At 41.8% G+C, this 17,130-nt stretch overlaps 1 protein-coding gene across 1 annotated transcript in view; it reads right to left on the reverse strand.

Moving 5' to 3' along the window:
* sNPF-R (short neuropeptide F receptor) overlaps window positions 1-17,130 on the reverse strand; it is a 33,307-nt gene that overhangs the window by 14,587 nt on the left and 1,590 nt on the right. Inside the window, exon 2 of the mRNA XM_086833776.1 lies at window positions 2,793-4,849. Coding sequence (XP_086689902.1) covers window positions 2,799-4,595 — 1,797 coding nt within the window. The 5' untranslated portion in view covers window positions 4,596-4,849 and the 3' untranslated portion in view covers window positions 2,793-2,798. The remainder of the gene's footprint in view (window positions 1-2,792; window positions 4,850-17,130) is intronic.

Below are 17,130 nucleotides of genomic sequence, written 5' to 3' on the forward strand. Positions count from 1 at the left end.
ACAAATGCAAAAGTGTACACCAAAAACTAAAAGCGACCTTGTATGAATTCAACTTTATTTTATGTTGTTATGTAAGTTAAATTAAATTAAATATAAATAGTTGTAAAAACGTCTTATTTTTTGCTTTTAGTGCTACAAGAAAGGAATAAAAAAGCAAATAGAGCTGTTAAATAAAAGTTTCTCTCTCGCTTACAGAGTGTTTCTCGGAGTCCTGGACAGACTTCTCTGAATGCGGAGCACTGAACTCATGCATAATGCATATGGGTGGACATGCAACTATCTCTGTGAACAGATTACAGTCAGTCTCAGTTTGCCGAGATACGTATATGAGATATGCCGGCATTCTTCAGCCATCCGTCCATCTATTCAGACCCCCTCCCTTTGTCCACCAGATGTCCTGGCCACAGGAGCGCCGTTTATTTACTGTCCGGCCTCGCAGTTCGCCAGCGTAATTAGGCAGAGAGTCGTGTGGGATTGTGCTCAGCTAACGACCCGCCTGAATAATTCATTAGCCAGAGTCCGTATCCGCATCCGCCTCCCCAACTGCCTGCCACTTTCCACAGGATGCTCTCGTTTCGAAGCTGGATGTGCTTTCAAAAAGCAACCGCAAACATAACCCGAATGCAAACAAGAACCTCCTCTGGCTAGTTGATATTTCACAGAGTGTGTACTTTGGCCCAGATTGAGGAGAGCCACTAAGATACACACACGTATTTATGTTGCCAAGCTTGTCACCTGCTTAATATAAATAAATTCTAGATGAATTCAATTATAGATACAGATCGAAGACAGTTTTGTTTTATACATTTTGTAATTTTCGGATTAGTAATAGAAATTTATATAAAATTTTATATTACGATTGTTTTTCTTACTTCTTGGATATAGATTAAGCTTCCGTTTAATATCTTCCACAAAAATCTGTTAAATTCAAGATAAAGTTCAATTCAAAATATAATATTATATTCAGAATCCAAAATCTTAGAGTTCTTTAGTTCTTCTTGCCTTCAACTCTTTGCTTTTAATCGAATTAAATGTATTTTTAAACTTTACGACCCCTTCTGTATACTCTGGCTAGACATCTTTATACACACATAGCACTGGCTGCCCTGTTAGGATTATAAATATAAATGGACTACGGAATAATGTAAATTTTGCTTGGCATTTATTGGCCAAATTCAGTCGGTAATTTGTGTACATATATTAAGTATGTTAATGTATGTATGTTTATGCTGCCGGACAGGTGTCCAGTCCAGCCTTGGAAGTCAAAGGGTCTCTTTACTGTCGGCACGTTTTTCATATTTCTGTAATCCATTACCAAGTCTTGGCCATCAGTCACGGGCCCAGTCGGTTCTGGCCAACAGCCGCCGGCCGTTTTCAAAAGTTCTTCCACTGGCCATTTAAAGAAGAAACTTTATGCATAACGTATTTCTGGTGTGTACTAAGCCGCTTACATCGAAGCTGAAATGCCCTTGAAAATTATTTTTGGCATTTCTCCTTGTAAAATCAGACTTAAGCCAATTTAAATTAAGCCGAAGTACGCAGGAAGCCCGAAATAAATTCAGGGATATTTATATTTAGCTTGAATGGGTTTAACTTGTGCCTATATTTAATCAATAGAAAATAAATGAAATCTTAGACTTGCATTTCCACAAATAATATTCTCGCAAGAAAACACATTCCCTATTTACCCGCTCTCGTACATCTTTGCAGAGTATAATAAGTGCCAGAAATGTTGCACTGCAAACCGAATTACAGGACTCTCTACCCCGCCAAGAAACATTCATTTTATTACCATTTCGAGGAGCTGAAGTTCTCCGGGTTCGTAGCTGGCCAAGATTTGTGCGCTGACAGGCAGCAACTTTCGGCTGACTCATGGCAGTTGCTACTCGCACCGCCGGCAGTTGATTTACTGCTCAGTGTGAGGGGTATGGGAAATATCCAGGCCATGCAGGTGAGTGCTCTTCCCCGAGTGCAGCCAGAAGAATGGAATTTGGCCCAAACGCTGCGAGAATCTGCTGCCAGATGCTGGCCTTTGTGGCAAAGGCGAGGGCACAGAAACATAAAGATTGCAAGTTCTTTCTGCTCTTACTGCAAATTTTATAAAATTCATGCAGGCTTGCTCTGATTTCGCTCCCACTAATGGGTTGCTCTTTGTCCGGGACAAAGGATGATTCCTTCATCAAAATTCTATGTGATTTGGTAAGCAATTTTTAGTCCTGCACAGTCGCAATCCTACGATGAGCTTTCAATCCGCTCGACTCTGACAACTAAAAGGATGTTTAATATGGGAAAATTCCTTTGTGATTCTGATAAATTTTCGTTGATGTTATTGGTTTTCCAAAAGAAAACTTTTCTTATGAACAGACGCTATTAAACTTATTTATAAATATTCCAAAGAAACTTTTTGGTCTGCACTAACTTTTGAGCGCCGCGGGCCATAAAGAAATAAGGAAATAAGCTTTGAATCACTTGGCTTTCTCAAAATAAGTTCTTTAAGATTATATATAAACATTCAATTTTAAATAGTGATCACTAGATAAATTTAGTTTTATCTTTACAGATTATTATTTTAAATAAGTCTTTCATAAAATAGACTGAATACCATCAATTTCTCTTAAATAATTTTCTCTATAAAACTCCTGTTAATAAAATTTTATTGTTTTATCAGTTTACAATAAAATGTAATAAACTGAACGTTTTAAACATATTTTCACTATTTTTTAATAAATAATAATTCTTTTATTAATCGACATCTTGGCTTTGTCGCAGAATTTCCCCTTGCAAAAACTCACCCTATCTCAGTTGAATCTTCTCCCGGGATCTGCTCCGCCGCCGCCACAGACCCCAGTTCCCAGTTCGAGCATCACATCAGAGTCCTGGCACTGACTCGTGCTCGTCTCAAGGATGCTGATGCCGGTGGTGTTGTCCGTGCTGACGAAGGGCGTCTCACTGAAGCGCACCTCCACAGTCTGCTCATCACCCGAGTCCAGGTAGTCCCCGTCGGTCTCATCCGTACGCCGACGAATGCGTCGGCTAAGCTCCACCTGCTGGTGGTGCGTCGGTTGGAGCTGGTGCATCTGGTGTTCGCCGCCATGGACGAGGGCGGCATTGATGCCACGACCGCTGAGGATGGGAGAGACTGCCCCAGTGCCATTGCCATAGGTCGGCTCCCTGGGTATGATCAGCAGCTTCTCCTTGGGCAGACACGTCTCCTGGGTGATCCCGTTCTCGTCCTGGTCATCGGCATCCAAGCTGCCACCGCCTCCCCCCTCACCCTTGCCGTGGTGCAGCCTGGGGCCGCAGGTATTCCTATCGGATCGATTGTATCCCCGGGTGATGTTGATGATGTTGTTGTTCGAGGGATTGAAGCAGGGCAGGACATGCTTGAACTCCTTGCGGAAGTTCTCGTTCAGCCAGGCGTAGAGGAAGGGATTGTAGCACGTGGAGCTCATGGCGATCGAGTGGGCCACGAAAAAGAACAGGAAATAGAAGCGCCACTCGTTGGACTTGTCGTCGAAATCATCGAAGATGTTCACCACGTTGATGGGCAGCCAGCTGAGTCCAAAGACGCCCACCATGGCGATCAGCATGCGATTGGTGCGCTTCTTCCGATCACGGTCCGCCTCCTCGCGCCGGGAGGATTTCGAGCCCGGCTTGGCCCTGGCCCGCTGGTTTAGCTTCACGGAGATCCACACGTAGCAGATGGAGATGATGAAGAAGGGCAGCACGAACTGCAGCGTGGTGGTGATGGCGCCGAACACCTTCCGGTACTGCTCCGACGGCCAATTCTCCTCGCAGTACACCGCCACGTACGGCACCTCCGGACCCGTCAACCCGCCGGTCATCACCTGCCTATACGCCTCGGCCGCCGAGGTGGCGTCCGGTGCCTCGATGAAGCCCGATCCCTGGGCCACGTAGCTCCCGTTCAGCATGAGCGCTGCCTCCGACAGCGTCTCGTTGCCACCCTGGGTACCATTCACCACCTCATTGGTCATCTTCATGTACATGCCGTAGGGCACGGTGGCCAGGAGGGCTATCACCCAGATGCTCACTATGATCCCGATGCAGGTGGAGAGCTTCATGCGCGGGTGGAACGGATAGATGATCACGAAGTACCTGTCGATGGCGATCGAGGTCAGGGTCAGAGTGGATATGTAAATGCTACAGCCTTGCGCGAAGGACACCAGGTGGCACAGGGTCCTGCCGAAGGCCCAGCTACCCATGAATGTGTAGAGTGGCGTAAAGGGCACCGCCAGCAAGCAGAGCAGAATATCCGAGAGGGCCAGGTTCGTGATGAATATATTCGTTACCGTCTGCATGGCCCTATTCCGGAGCACCACATAGCAGACCAGGACATTGCCAAAGACTCCAAGGACGAAGACCGTGGCGTACAGGATGTAGAAGAAGATCTGCACGAATTGGTTGTGGATAATCCCACCAGTCCTGTCATCCTCCGCCGCCGCCGCAGCCGCTGCAGCTGCCGCGGACACATCCCCCAGGCTGACGCTCGTGCTCCCTGGCGGAGTCAGGCTCCAGTTGCTCGTGCTGACCAGTGGCAGCTGCGTGGTGGTGGCCAGCCAGCTCAAGTTGGCCATCTCTCGATCCGGCTGATGAGTTGAGTGCTGGGTTGGAGTGGAGTAGAGTGGAGTGGAGTGTGCTGGATGTGGCTGAGTGTACCCAAGTTTGCTGCCGGTGGTTCCGGTCCGGATGCGCAGCACTTAAGCAGCCATTTCCGTCGCCGCCGGAATTGAGCTCCTTGCTGGATGATGGCCTGCCCGAAAACCTCTTTTCTATTCACAAGGCCGGCTGCCACATTACACTCATCGCTAATTGACTCTGCCTTTGGGTTCTGTAAATGAACAGAAATGAAAGAGATTTTAGTTTGGAAACAGATTCAAAGGATTCAAGCTATGGCTATGAGAAAGAGTTGACCTTTCACAAAGGATAATGTAAATCCAATTCGTATTTAGTTTTTATATGGATTATTTTAAGCGAGACTAAACTTAAAGTCTTACAGGCGTCCTTTCTGGAAATATAAACATGGGGTATGTTTGTACTTATTCTTCTATTACGCTGTTATTTGCCAGATATTTAGCCTTAACCTTGGTAAACTAAAGCAGTAAGAATATTCCATATTGGATACGCATAACATTTACTTACATTAAACTTAGTTAGTTTTCCGTGAAGAATACTTCTTAAACGGACTTAAAAAGTAAGTTTTTGCCATGTTACAACCATTCCTCCAACCCCGTTTCACTTTCCTTGTTTTCCCTTTTGTTTGTCTGCTTTTTGGCCAAAAGGGATTAAGTTGTTGCCTTGACTGGCTTTTATTTTTAGTTGCTGTCAGACACGCTCCCTCGGCTTCGAGCTTCAACTGGGTCTCCCTCTTTGGGTTCGAAGGCGAACCGAGTTTATTAAAAACAATGCCAATGCGACAGTTTCTGTCTCTAACTGTCCATCCAGTCGGAAATCTCCAGAAACTTTGATACTGCTCTTCGGACAGCTATAAGCCTAAGCTGAGTTGAATATTGAAACACCAGAAATTTCTCTTCTTGCACTGAACAAAACTGTTTTATGTTTGAAGAAATGTGAAGAATATTTGCTAAGTATTAGTTAATTTCATTTCAAAAAGTAACACGAAAGAGAATATTGAAATGAAACTGTTTAAGTGCGATTTTCCTTGCCGCTTTCTTTATCATTAATAATTAAATAAGAAGACCTACAAAAATGTAATGTATTGTGTGGCGATAGAGGTCCGGCACATAAATTTGTTGAACTGCAGAACAAAGAATTAATTAAAAATGTGGTTTAAAGTAAAATCAATCGACTCTGTAAATGTTAACTGTGTAGTCAGCTAGTCAAAGGTTGGCCAAGATTATATTTGCCATTGTCCGAAGACCTGATTTGTGCTTTAGCAAATTTGCCTGCCCTGCCTCTGTCTCAAAGTACACAATAAACAATAAGTCATAGCTACTTTAAATATTAATATTACATAAATAATTAAATAAAGTTATATTTCTTGCTCACCCAAATCACATTGTAACATGTCAATCTACTGACTGTGACTGTAGCCTTCTGATCCAAAGTACATTAAATTCCCAGTGTTCAGTTTTCTTTGTGTGAAGAGAGGTCATCAAGTGCAGATCCTGAACGATTCAATGGAAGCGCCTGAACATGATTGCCTAGATTGATTTCTGCCGAAATGGCTATTGTCCCTCAAAGGTCCTAATTAGACGGTGCAGCCAATTGGAACCCTGGATAATTGCCTTACACCTGTCGGGACCCAACAGTGACCTTGCACCCGACCAAGGGTAATCATTCGGGGCGGCATTTAAGCCAGTGTTTTGCAATAGGAAAAGTTCGTCGGAATTTTATTGCTTGCCCGGAAGGCCGAAAGTTTTGGCAGGCAACCAGAAAGCAACGATGCAAATATGCCGATAGCTGATGGCTTTCTGATCACGTTCGGCAACTGAATGCAAATTTAATTGGATTCGCCCAGAAAAGTTTTAGCCAAGTGTGCAGGTGCAGGCCGGCCCCCGAATGCCGTTAGTTAAGTTATTTGGGGCGAACCTAGATAATGCAGGTTCCCAACATCACCGGCTTCGGGGAGTTCGGAGAAACTTTACAAGGCCGCAAATTGAAATCCTGCGTTTAATGAACACATGCTGAACACACCCCGGGACACAGATAACAAGGCCAATATGCAGCTCGGAAAGGTGAATGCATTCACAAGGCAAAATTTAATTAGAACCCAGGGCCATTGTGTGTCACCAAAAGAAGGAAACCAGTTTCAGTAGAAATTTGTAAAATACATAGAAGAGAAGGATACAAAAAACGATAACTGTGACATCACAAAAAAATGTGGATAAATCTGAGGCAAACTTTAAATTGTTGCTTTTCTTAGTAAAAAGTATTATATATTTGATCATAAATCAAACAGGACAGGAATATAGGAAGACATTAAAAATTATGAATAACTCAATCAGCTAATGGTCTCGACTATCTATTATCATTTTTTATTCCAGCAATAAACTGAATAATTTTCCCTTTGCCAAAGAAAAATGGTCGAATATTACTCAAGATATTATGCAAAGTTTCGCAGAGTTGGAGAGGTTAGGGAATCCCTGAACCCGGTTAGCAGGAAGAATGCCAGAAATATTTCAATGCCGCGGGCCAAGGGCAAAAGAATAATAATTTTGATAAATTAATAGACGGAACTGTGGGCCAGGTTATGGTGAGAGGAGAGATGCCACGAATGCCGGATATTGTGTAAAGAAAGAGCGACAACGTGAGAAACAAGAAAAATTGCCAGTTAACAATTTTTTTGTTTTGTCTTCTTTTTTTATGAACGCATTTATCCATCGCTTGCTGCCTGGCGAGAGCCGTAAACTTCATCAAAATCATTACCAGCAGCCGCCGTTGGCATGCCCCGAGTGTCGCCAACATCATCATCACCGCCATCATCCGCATCTTTGCTGGTTCCGGGTGCCAGCAGGATCTTCGCCTCGGAGCCCCGCCCTCAGTCCTCCGGCAAGGCTCACGCGCCGCATTCCCATTATCATTACTAACAAGCAGAACAAGCACAAAGCAGCTTGAGTGTGTCATCCTGCTGTCTGTCCAAGGAGTCCCTGTTCCCTGCTCCCGATCTGTGGCACTTCGTAATTTTAATTTTGATGCATTTGTCACCATTTTTTGTTCGCCTTTATGGCCTGCACTGGAAGAAATTGTTAATACTAGTTGATAGAGTTGATGTCGATTGATTGATTGATTTCTTTGGTATTTCGATAATTAGCTCATACAAAATGAATCAGAATTACTTACATTACTTACTCGCCTATATTTATATAAATTATCAATAAACCCTTAAAAGAAATTATAATAAATGTGTCATTGATATACGAATTATATAAATTAAAGTTATTTTACTTTATAGTTGTATAAACTTAAATATTTACATTTTTAATACAGATTTGTAATATTTCATTTTTTATCTCAATGTATCGACTTACTTCTTCTACGGCAACGATTTATCTTTGAGCCCGTGACATAATGAAATAAGGCGATATGGCCAGGGCGAGAACAAACGCTCACTTTAATGGGATTTTATTTTGCTTCCCGCAATATCATGGAACATCAGCAACAACAACAACATCGCCCAGCGCCTGCTATAAGTGCCAGTATATGGCCTACTTATAGGCGCTTGGGGAATTTTATAGCCACAAGGTGCATGCATCGGTCCAGAGGGCAAAAACCATTAATGAATTCCCATCGCTCTGGGGCTTAAAGATGCAGTTAAAGCGTATCTCAATGGACTGTCAGGACGGTTTATTGGCAGGATGGATGTCAAACAGAGTGCTAAAAAAAGTGAGTAGGGAAAAGGACCCCTCGTTTCTTTTATTCGCCCAAAGCCTTTTCGATTTACCATTTCGTGCAGCTAAAGGTGAGGAAGTAAAAAGAGGAGGGCAACAAAGGCAAAAAGTTCTTCAACTTTTCGCATACAGAAACATATAACTCGTAATATATATTTTGAAAACAAATGGTATTCAATTGTGATAATACAATCACTTTTAAATAATAATATCAAATCTAAATATATGCATGCTATATTGCATTGATAAGACAATACCAATTCAAAAACTATTTGCATAATTGCTTGCAAATGCACATCAGAATACATCATTGGTCAAATAACCGCAGAAAAGCAATCAGATAAATTTGAAATCATTTAAATAACACTTAATTTGGATTATGACAAGTGTTTATTGACTTTGCCATAAAATTATGTTCTCGACATGCCACTAAATTAAAGCCATTTTGGGACTGCAATTTATTCGAGACAGTCATAACTTGATCTGTTTTAGAATATATATGTTACGTATATATCCTTTTTTCCAAACAGAGTCGGAAATAAACTTTTGCTAAGCTCTTTTGCGTGCTCTCGGTGTTAACTACTTTCTAAGCATTTTTGGCCTTTGGGAGCATTCAGGAAAAGCCGAGTCTCGTGAAGATGGAAACTATGCCATTAGTTGGGGGCATAAATTCCATCCACTAATGATGTGGCCAGTGATCAATGCCGGAGTGCTCCGAGTCCGCATCCAGGGTTTTGCTCTAATTAACATGCCTTTTTTTATACGATAATCAATTACAAAGTTCCCGCGCAACTTTGACGTTAGTTTCGCGTCAAAAACGGCTGCCAGCGGGGAAAAAGTTTTATTCGCCATCAAAGAAATTACTCAACAGATTAGGAGTCCAGACAGACGAACGGATACAATCCGTTGAGGCCTCGAAGGGAACATGTGTTCAGCGTCTGTGTCAGTGTCAGTGTCATGGATCGACTGATGACGCGGAATTTAATTAAAATTTCGCCTTCGCTATTTTTTCTGCCACAGATATAGCTGCTGCCACTTTAAATTGTTGCCCTCACTCGTAAGCAGCCACTTTGCATGTTGTTGAAATGCCAGCCAAAAAAATTATTCATACGCATATGACTCTCGAACAAATATATATATATATTTATTCCAATGAGTGCTGCGGCGTATTAATTTATTTGTTGATTTATTTGCCCGGCAACTAATTAGTATGGAGTTATTCCCATTTTGGCTCCAAGTGCGCTCTAATTGAGGAAAGTCGCTCAGCAAACTGACTCGAATCACATTTACATATCGAATACATATGGGAATACCAAACACCGAAATTCCGAATTTGTACATATATTTAAAGGGTAATTTAAATACTCTTTAGATGGTGACATTTTGTAATTGTAGAAATAAATAATCATAAAATAAAACTAACACATTCCTAAATATATATATATTTATTTATAGACATTCTCTGAAACTTAAACAATAAAAATTCAATATTTGCTTAACAATTATATTGCAAGGTACACAAACTTTGTGTTTTAGCATACAACCTAAACGAAATTAAGCTTTTTAGCATATACAATTTGATTCTATGAGGTCGTATCCAACCTAATCTGTGCTCGACAAATACCCTGACTAAATATAATGCTGAATAAAATCGACAAAAATAGCAAATTGCTTTGCAGCTCCACTCCTCCTCCGGAACTTCCTGCAATTCCCGGACTCCAATTCCCGATCCCCCCATCCCCATCCCGTTTCGACCGGGCTAAGCCCATTAAGGTCGATGTGGACAGACCTGGCGATAAGCGGCAGCGGCATTCGCATAAAGATAACACCAAAATCAAACTAAATGGCTAAAATTGGCAAGCAACAACAACAACGACAAAAAACACGCAACAGCAACAGGAAATCCAGGCGGTAATATTTTATCAAAAAAGCAAAACAAAAAAAAACAGAAATCGCAAATAAAAATCGCAGTTAAACATTATTAGAAAGATTGGGGCAGGAAGGGCCCTTATAGCCATTAATAAGATTGTTTTAACATGAATTTACGGCCAAGGGCGGGCCATCCACTGACCCAGTCCCCGTTCCCCCAACTCTGGGCCAGTTCCCTCCTCTGATCCCAGGGCAAACACAGGCATTCGAGCCAAAATGTAAACAAGTCAGTCAGCCTACCGATGGCCCCGTTTCGATGGCTTTCCCTCCAGTTGGGCGTGCTTCTTCCCTCAACTTGCCCGCTTTTTCTGCATAGACTCGACTGTCTATTCGAAAATTGAAATGTTTGCTAACACGAGCCACTTAAAGTAGAGAGTCGCAAAAAAAAGTAGAGAAAGACCAAAACGAATTTCATACAAATTACACGGCCACTTTTGGCCAAAGTTCAACGAGGCGTGCGGCCAAAGAGCCATCAGGTCCAAAGACCTACCATCTCCCACAACACACACCGAGCTGTGTGTCTCTGTGTGTGTGTAGGGGGTGGTAAGTGCTTTTCCTATCGAGCTTTAAAATCCCTCGAAAAAAAATACAATTTGAATATGGCAGCAATTACAATTGCCACGAGTGGGAGTCCCCTCCACTCCACATCGAATACACGGGACGTGGTCAGGCCAATTATGATCCGTGGAAAATTGCGCACAATAATGAAAACAAACAATAAAAGGCGATTTCCTTTGATTGCCGGCAATCTCTAAGCTCTTCAGAAGCTAAACAAATTTGTGGTTTTCTATTAAAACTCATCAAACTATATAAAAGAGCCATTAGGGCAGCGGTTTCAAGGCACTTAAAGGGGACTCGGCCATGCAGGTTTTTAATGAATTTTAACCCAATTAATAACTCTATAATGTAGTTGGGTTTATTCATTTAATTTAACAAGTTATCAGTTATAATATTTACTTTACTTTAGTTCTTGGAATAAGAGTACCTTGTTTATTTATTTAAACTTGATCTGAGATTTTATTCTAATAACTTTCTAATAATTTAAAGAAATATAAGATGAGTACTGAGTGAGTACTTATTAAATCAAGAGAATAGGTTGTGCTGAAGCCTAAAACAATCCCTAGTTAAAAATAACCGATATGCTTATTAAAAGCTTTTGCAAATGCTTAAACAATACACTTTTCATGTAGTTTCCTCAAAAACACTTTCCAGACTATTAAACACAAAAATATTTGCAAACTATACAGAAATGTTGTGATTTTTCGAAAAGGTTAAAGTTTATACCTTGTTCAGGTAGACCATCCCAGCCAGATTTCCTTCGAAAAGTCCCTCGCTTGTAGCAGCCCCAAAAAAAGATGAAATAAAACATGGGTCCAGAGAACTAACGAAGCAGTTTTCCTGTTTTGCCTGCAACCTCAAGATAAGGTTAACCGGACAACGCCTTGAAATTTTCTGGCCATCTCCTTGTTCGGGCGTGGGCTGAATGTTTAATCATAATTTTCCATAAGCATTTTCGCAGGAGAGTGGCTGCTGAAACGGCTGGAACTTTTGCAAATTATGTGCAGTCGCAGTTGTCATGAGCTGGCACTCCGCCCACACCCAAACCCTAACCCTATCCCAGTAGTAATAACCGAAACGCAAGTTGAAGCTGAAATAAAAATGCAAATGCCAAGGCCACAGGGCAGCAGCGTTGAACTTTCGAGTGAGCGACATATGGGGCGTTTTCGCCGGAGGGCGGGCCGAGCTCAGCCGCAGCCTTAGTTTGCAGGACGAAGGCCCGTGACAGGACAGGAGGTGTGCCTAACGAGGACACTCCCCCTTCCCCGACCCAGTCTGTCTGTGTCTCTTTCAGTCTGTTTGCTCCCCCCTCTGTCGTCTGGGTGTCCTGCCAGCCTTATCCTTCCTCGGCTTGTTTACTCACAATTCTCATTTTGCATATGCAAGGACAATAATTTCATTTACCATTCGCCTTTCGAGTCCATAAAGACTGTTCGTATTTTCAGATTATCTCCGGCAGCTTGAAATGTGTTTATTTTTTGTTGGGCGTTGAAATGAGCAAGTTGTAAATTTGACCAAGACTTTTGGCCAGATTGGTTTTGTCTTGAGCATTTTTTAATAACCGAAAGTTAAAGGGAAATGACACTGATTGCTACAAAGTATAAAAACTAAATATTCCAAATATAAGAGCTTAATATACAGGGCTTCTTTCGAAACCATCCTTATCCTTTGATATGATTAAAAATACATTTTAAAGCTCAACAACAGTAAGGGTTCCTATTGTATTCCAAAAAGAAATCTCTTGTTCAAATCTTTGCCTGGGGTTAACTGAATAGAGTTCCCGGATAGACCTTCATATTCCATCACTTCAAGGATAATCAGAATATTTCAAAGTCGGCACCACCCCCGTCGGCGCCTCCTTACCGCACCGTTAACCCTTTTTTGCCAAATTCCTTTATCGCTGTTTGTATGGCTCATTTTGTGCCTTTTCCTTGTTTGGCATTGCTCACTTGTTTAGGCGTTTAACCTTTTTCTGGCTGCCGCCACAGCAACAGCCACAGCAACAATAACAAAACCAATTTCCCTTGTCTTTTGACGCCATTTGTTTGCACAGCCTTGGTCCCGGCCCGTGTCCTGTATCCTGTATCCTGCGCCCCAACCTCTCTGTGTGTACAAATGTCCTTGCATAACACGCGGCGGCGACATCGGCGGCCCGCACACATATGGCCAAAGCACAACCAATATTCGAACCGAATGAAAATCAATGAATTTTATTGCGACAATACGTGGAGCTCCCCTTCTCCTTTTGTCCTGGCCTCAAGTCTGAGTATCTGCTTTCTATTGCAGACCCCACAAAGGGCTTTAAGACTGCACTCTAGAGATGGACGAAAAAAAATCAATATCTCAATACGATGTATATAGTGAAAATTAAAAAGAAAAGCTAGGAAAAATGTACTTTAAAATATTTTTGAAATATATCTTTAAGAGTTCTATATATCTACAAACTATGCCTTAAAAAACTTCAATAATATTTCATTAATTGTATTTAAAATTATATATAAATTAATTTTTTCGATTTTTTCCATAATAATTTATTTTTTCAAGTCTTTACCATAGCTTTATGTCTTGAACTATCATCCCTATTGCACTTGGCGGGCATGTGTGCGCGGCTGGTTCAAGGGGCAGTGACCATAATTAATTGACCATTTACTGCAGCTTCCCCTGCAAGCCGTTTGCAGTTAAGCAGGAGACAATGGCTTCATAAATTCAGCTCTAGGAGAGCAATCTCAACCGGCCAAGTGCCGCTCCACGGTCCACGCTCCACGGGTTTGTTGTCCTGCCCGCGATAAGGCAATCCCTTTTCTTCTTTGTCTTTATCACTGTCCTTATCAGAAGGCAATGATGCACTGTGAAGACATCTTCATCCGTCGTCAGTCATAACGAGGAGAACCCGGCCCTTGGCAGGCATCGCTCTGGCAACTCCGGGGACCCAAAACAATTGGTCACCAAGTCTTGGCCCTGGAAAATTGCCTTGGAATTCGGGGTATCCTTGTTAGGAGACACAAATTGGGCAAGTCTTGAAGCCATGAAAGACGAGAAGTGGGGGAGAAACGCGGAAATCATCTACATTATAAATCATACCGAAGCGTGGAGGCGTAAATCTTTTATGCCGACCAGGGAAAACACCAGAACTTTAGCAGCTTTATGCCCGGAAAGGCCAAACAGGGGAGAGAGAATATGTTTGTATTTATGAAAATTATTTATTAAAAATATTTTGTAGAGAAACCATTGAGTCTCAAGGGAAGTATAACAAATCCTTTTAAGTTTAATATCAATTCAGCCTGAGAAGTTATTTGTGCTATGTGATGTGTAGATAACATATAGTTTCCATTATTTAACTAAATACTTTCTAATTCAGTGAGTTATGGGAAAAGAATAGTTACTTTTCAGTATGACTCAAACAAAATAATTCATTAGTCAACATTTTGGTCAAAATCATCGTCATCATTTCAATATGAATGCCATTTAAATCCAGCTTAGGAATACTTACTCCTACCTCAGGAACTGACGCCACCATAAAAATTCTCACAAAAAGTTGTAACATTAATCTGTGGGCTAAGCTGGTCATAATCTTAAAAGAGAAGCAACTCATACAAATTGAGACTTGACCTTTTCGGTGGCAGATGTTTTACGGCGATTAAGTTATCCTGGCATTGCCTCGTTTCCTACCAGCTGCTAACCTTCGACCGGATTATTCGCCGGTCCGTCTCGATTTCCATTTATCATTATGTAGATTTATGTCTGCAATATGTTCATTTAGAAATCGATATACATACATATACATATATATCAAAAGCGAGCACAGTGCAGCTTTTGGCCCGGCTTATGCAAATTAATAAGCAACTCACTTAGCGCTGACTTAAATGCAGGCAAAATATTGTAAATGGCGTTTTAATCAACGTACCAAGACAACAAACGAAATTAATTAAATGTTCACTTCATGGCCGGGCTCTCAGCTAAACCAGAGCCGCAGAGGAGAGCGAAGGGACTTCCCCGGACTCCGCCCACTTATTATCCGGGGTATCTCTATCCGGACTTGCGGCCACCGAGCAAGGACCACCCATCCATCCTTCGGGGCTCCTCCACGTAGCTCGTCAATTTTTGCATTTTAATGATATTTGAACCGCGGTGCGGCCGTGGTCTGGTCGATCCGACATGGGGTTGCAGTCCGGGAGTTGGGGTTTTTGGTTAGCTCAAGAGTCCGGATGGGAGTGGGGATGGTTTCGCGTTCCGTTGCCGAGGAGCATGATGATGATGACGATGACGACGATGACGCCGATGACGTTGACGGCGACGATGGTAGAGACCCTGGGCAGTTGATAGCGATATGATAATGAATCGATAAATACTCTTCCAGCGAACTCTGCAGCACAATGCTGTTTCGAGAAAAACTTTGCCCTCGCATAGATTATTCTAAATAGGTTATGTTTCGGGGAAATGACAAGGCAAAAAGTTCTTTTGCAACTTTGCCATGGAATTTGTCGCTCTTGTACATTTGTATTTAAATGAGGGGTATTTTCATGAATTATGTAAGCAAAAGTATATGAAGAAAACTTTACACTCTATTAACTTGCGAAATAAACTATTCCGAGCTCACTAAAAGGATTCTAAGTCACGTAGTCCGTACACGGGATCAAAAGCATTTTCAAAATGTGTCAAATCTTGATAAATCACAGAACCAGAGAACTCCACTGCGAATAGAGAATTAATTACTCTGTTGGCCGCTGGGTATAGGCCATTTTCTATAGCCAGTAATGGTCTTCACTTCAACCCAAATCCCCAGACCCCAAAGTGCGGTTTACTGGAAGCCTCAACGTAGTGATTTTTTTGTTGGCCTCCCTATTCCGTCCGTCGTTTAATTGAAAAGCAATTAATTTTTTGGCCTGCATTAGGATAGGATGCCTTCCACCCTGCCTGCTTCCCAGTGGGCCCTGAATTATTGACTAAAGTTAAGTGAGCAACTGCACGAACCGAAATCATAACCAGACATGAAGGTAAATTGAAAGCCAACATGGAGTGGAGCCCTTGCCTGCTGCTGGTCTCTGGAGAAATTTGAAAATCCTAGTCACAAATGTCTGACTGACTGTCAATAGGAGGCGGCAGCCAGTACCAGCCCCCAAACCTTTGGGCCCAGATTACATTGCGGCAGAGGGGTCTGGGAAAGAACCAAAGACCAAGTCAAAGGCAATGGCAATGCCAATGGCAACGGCTGCTGTCCTTGAGAATGGCAATCGTTTTATGGTCGTGTCGTGGCCTGAGCTCCCCAGTTCCCCAGGTCCTCGGCCCGGGCTCTGGCATTCAGCATCCAGAAGTCCTCGAGTCCGGGGCCTCCATCGCTCAGATTGGCCGTAAAAATGTCACCTGTGACTTGCGACTGTGAGAAATCAAATAAATTCAAGCAGCTGCTGCCCGTTCTCGCTGCCCTTACGCATTCCTTATCAAGGCATTTCACTCATAAACACACGAAGGTATATATGTAGGTATATACGGGAGCACCAGAATATATATATATAGATATACCCATGCACCTGAAGACTTGTGCATAATTCATGCAAAACTTAGTAACCAATAAAACAAGGAAAGCGGTGTTAAAAAACACATAAAAAACAGATGTATGAAAACACTCACTGAGTATGCAAAGAAGCTTAGACTGAAAATAACCTTAGGCTTGATACATTTATTATGACAGCATATATAGAATATAGTACTTGTAATCCTTTAAACAAAAGATATAAATACTTTTTGGAAATGTAAATTTTAGATAAGAAATTTGAAAACCTTTGTGACTCTCCTTTTCCATCCCGTAAAGAAAATATTTTATTACAGCTCAAAAAATACATTTGGAGGACATCAACCACGAACTCTGAATGTTCAGCTTTCTCTGAGTTAAAGTCAATATTTATCTTTTACTTTTCTCAGCCAGTGTGTAAATATTTTCCACGGAATAAATGGTTATTTCAAATAAATGCCATATGGATGCGTATAAATAGAAAACTTTGTCTTAATGTCAAGCTAACTATGATATCAAGTAACTGGATAACTCTTACCTATACTTCCATCAATGGGTTAAGAAAATTATAAAAATAAATATTTGCAGCTGGAAAAGTGCCACAAAGTTGATTTAAATGCAAATGCAAAAAGGAGGAAAGAGCCGAGGTTGGACCTCCAAGGAATGGGAAACTATCTTAATCGACTGAAGACATCCAAGACCACCATCATGGCAATTTTCGCCTCAATTGCGGAATTTCGGCAACCTGAAATTGCCTCAAAGACC

The sequence above is a fragment of the Drosophila serrata genome, unplaced genomic scaffold (assembly GCF_035046125.1).
Source record: "Drosophila serrata isolate PLE 108 unplaced genomic scaffold, ASM3504612v1 contig_272, whole genome shotgun sequence".
NCBI classification, from domain to species: domain Eukaryota; kingdom Metazoa; phylum Arthropoda; class Insecta; order Diptera; family Drosophilidae; genus Drosophila; species Drosophila serrata.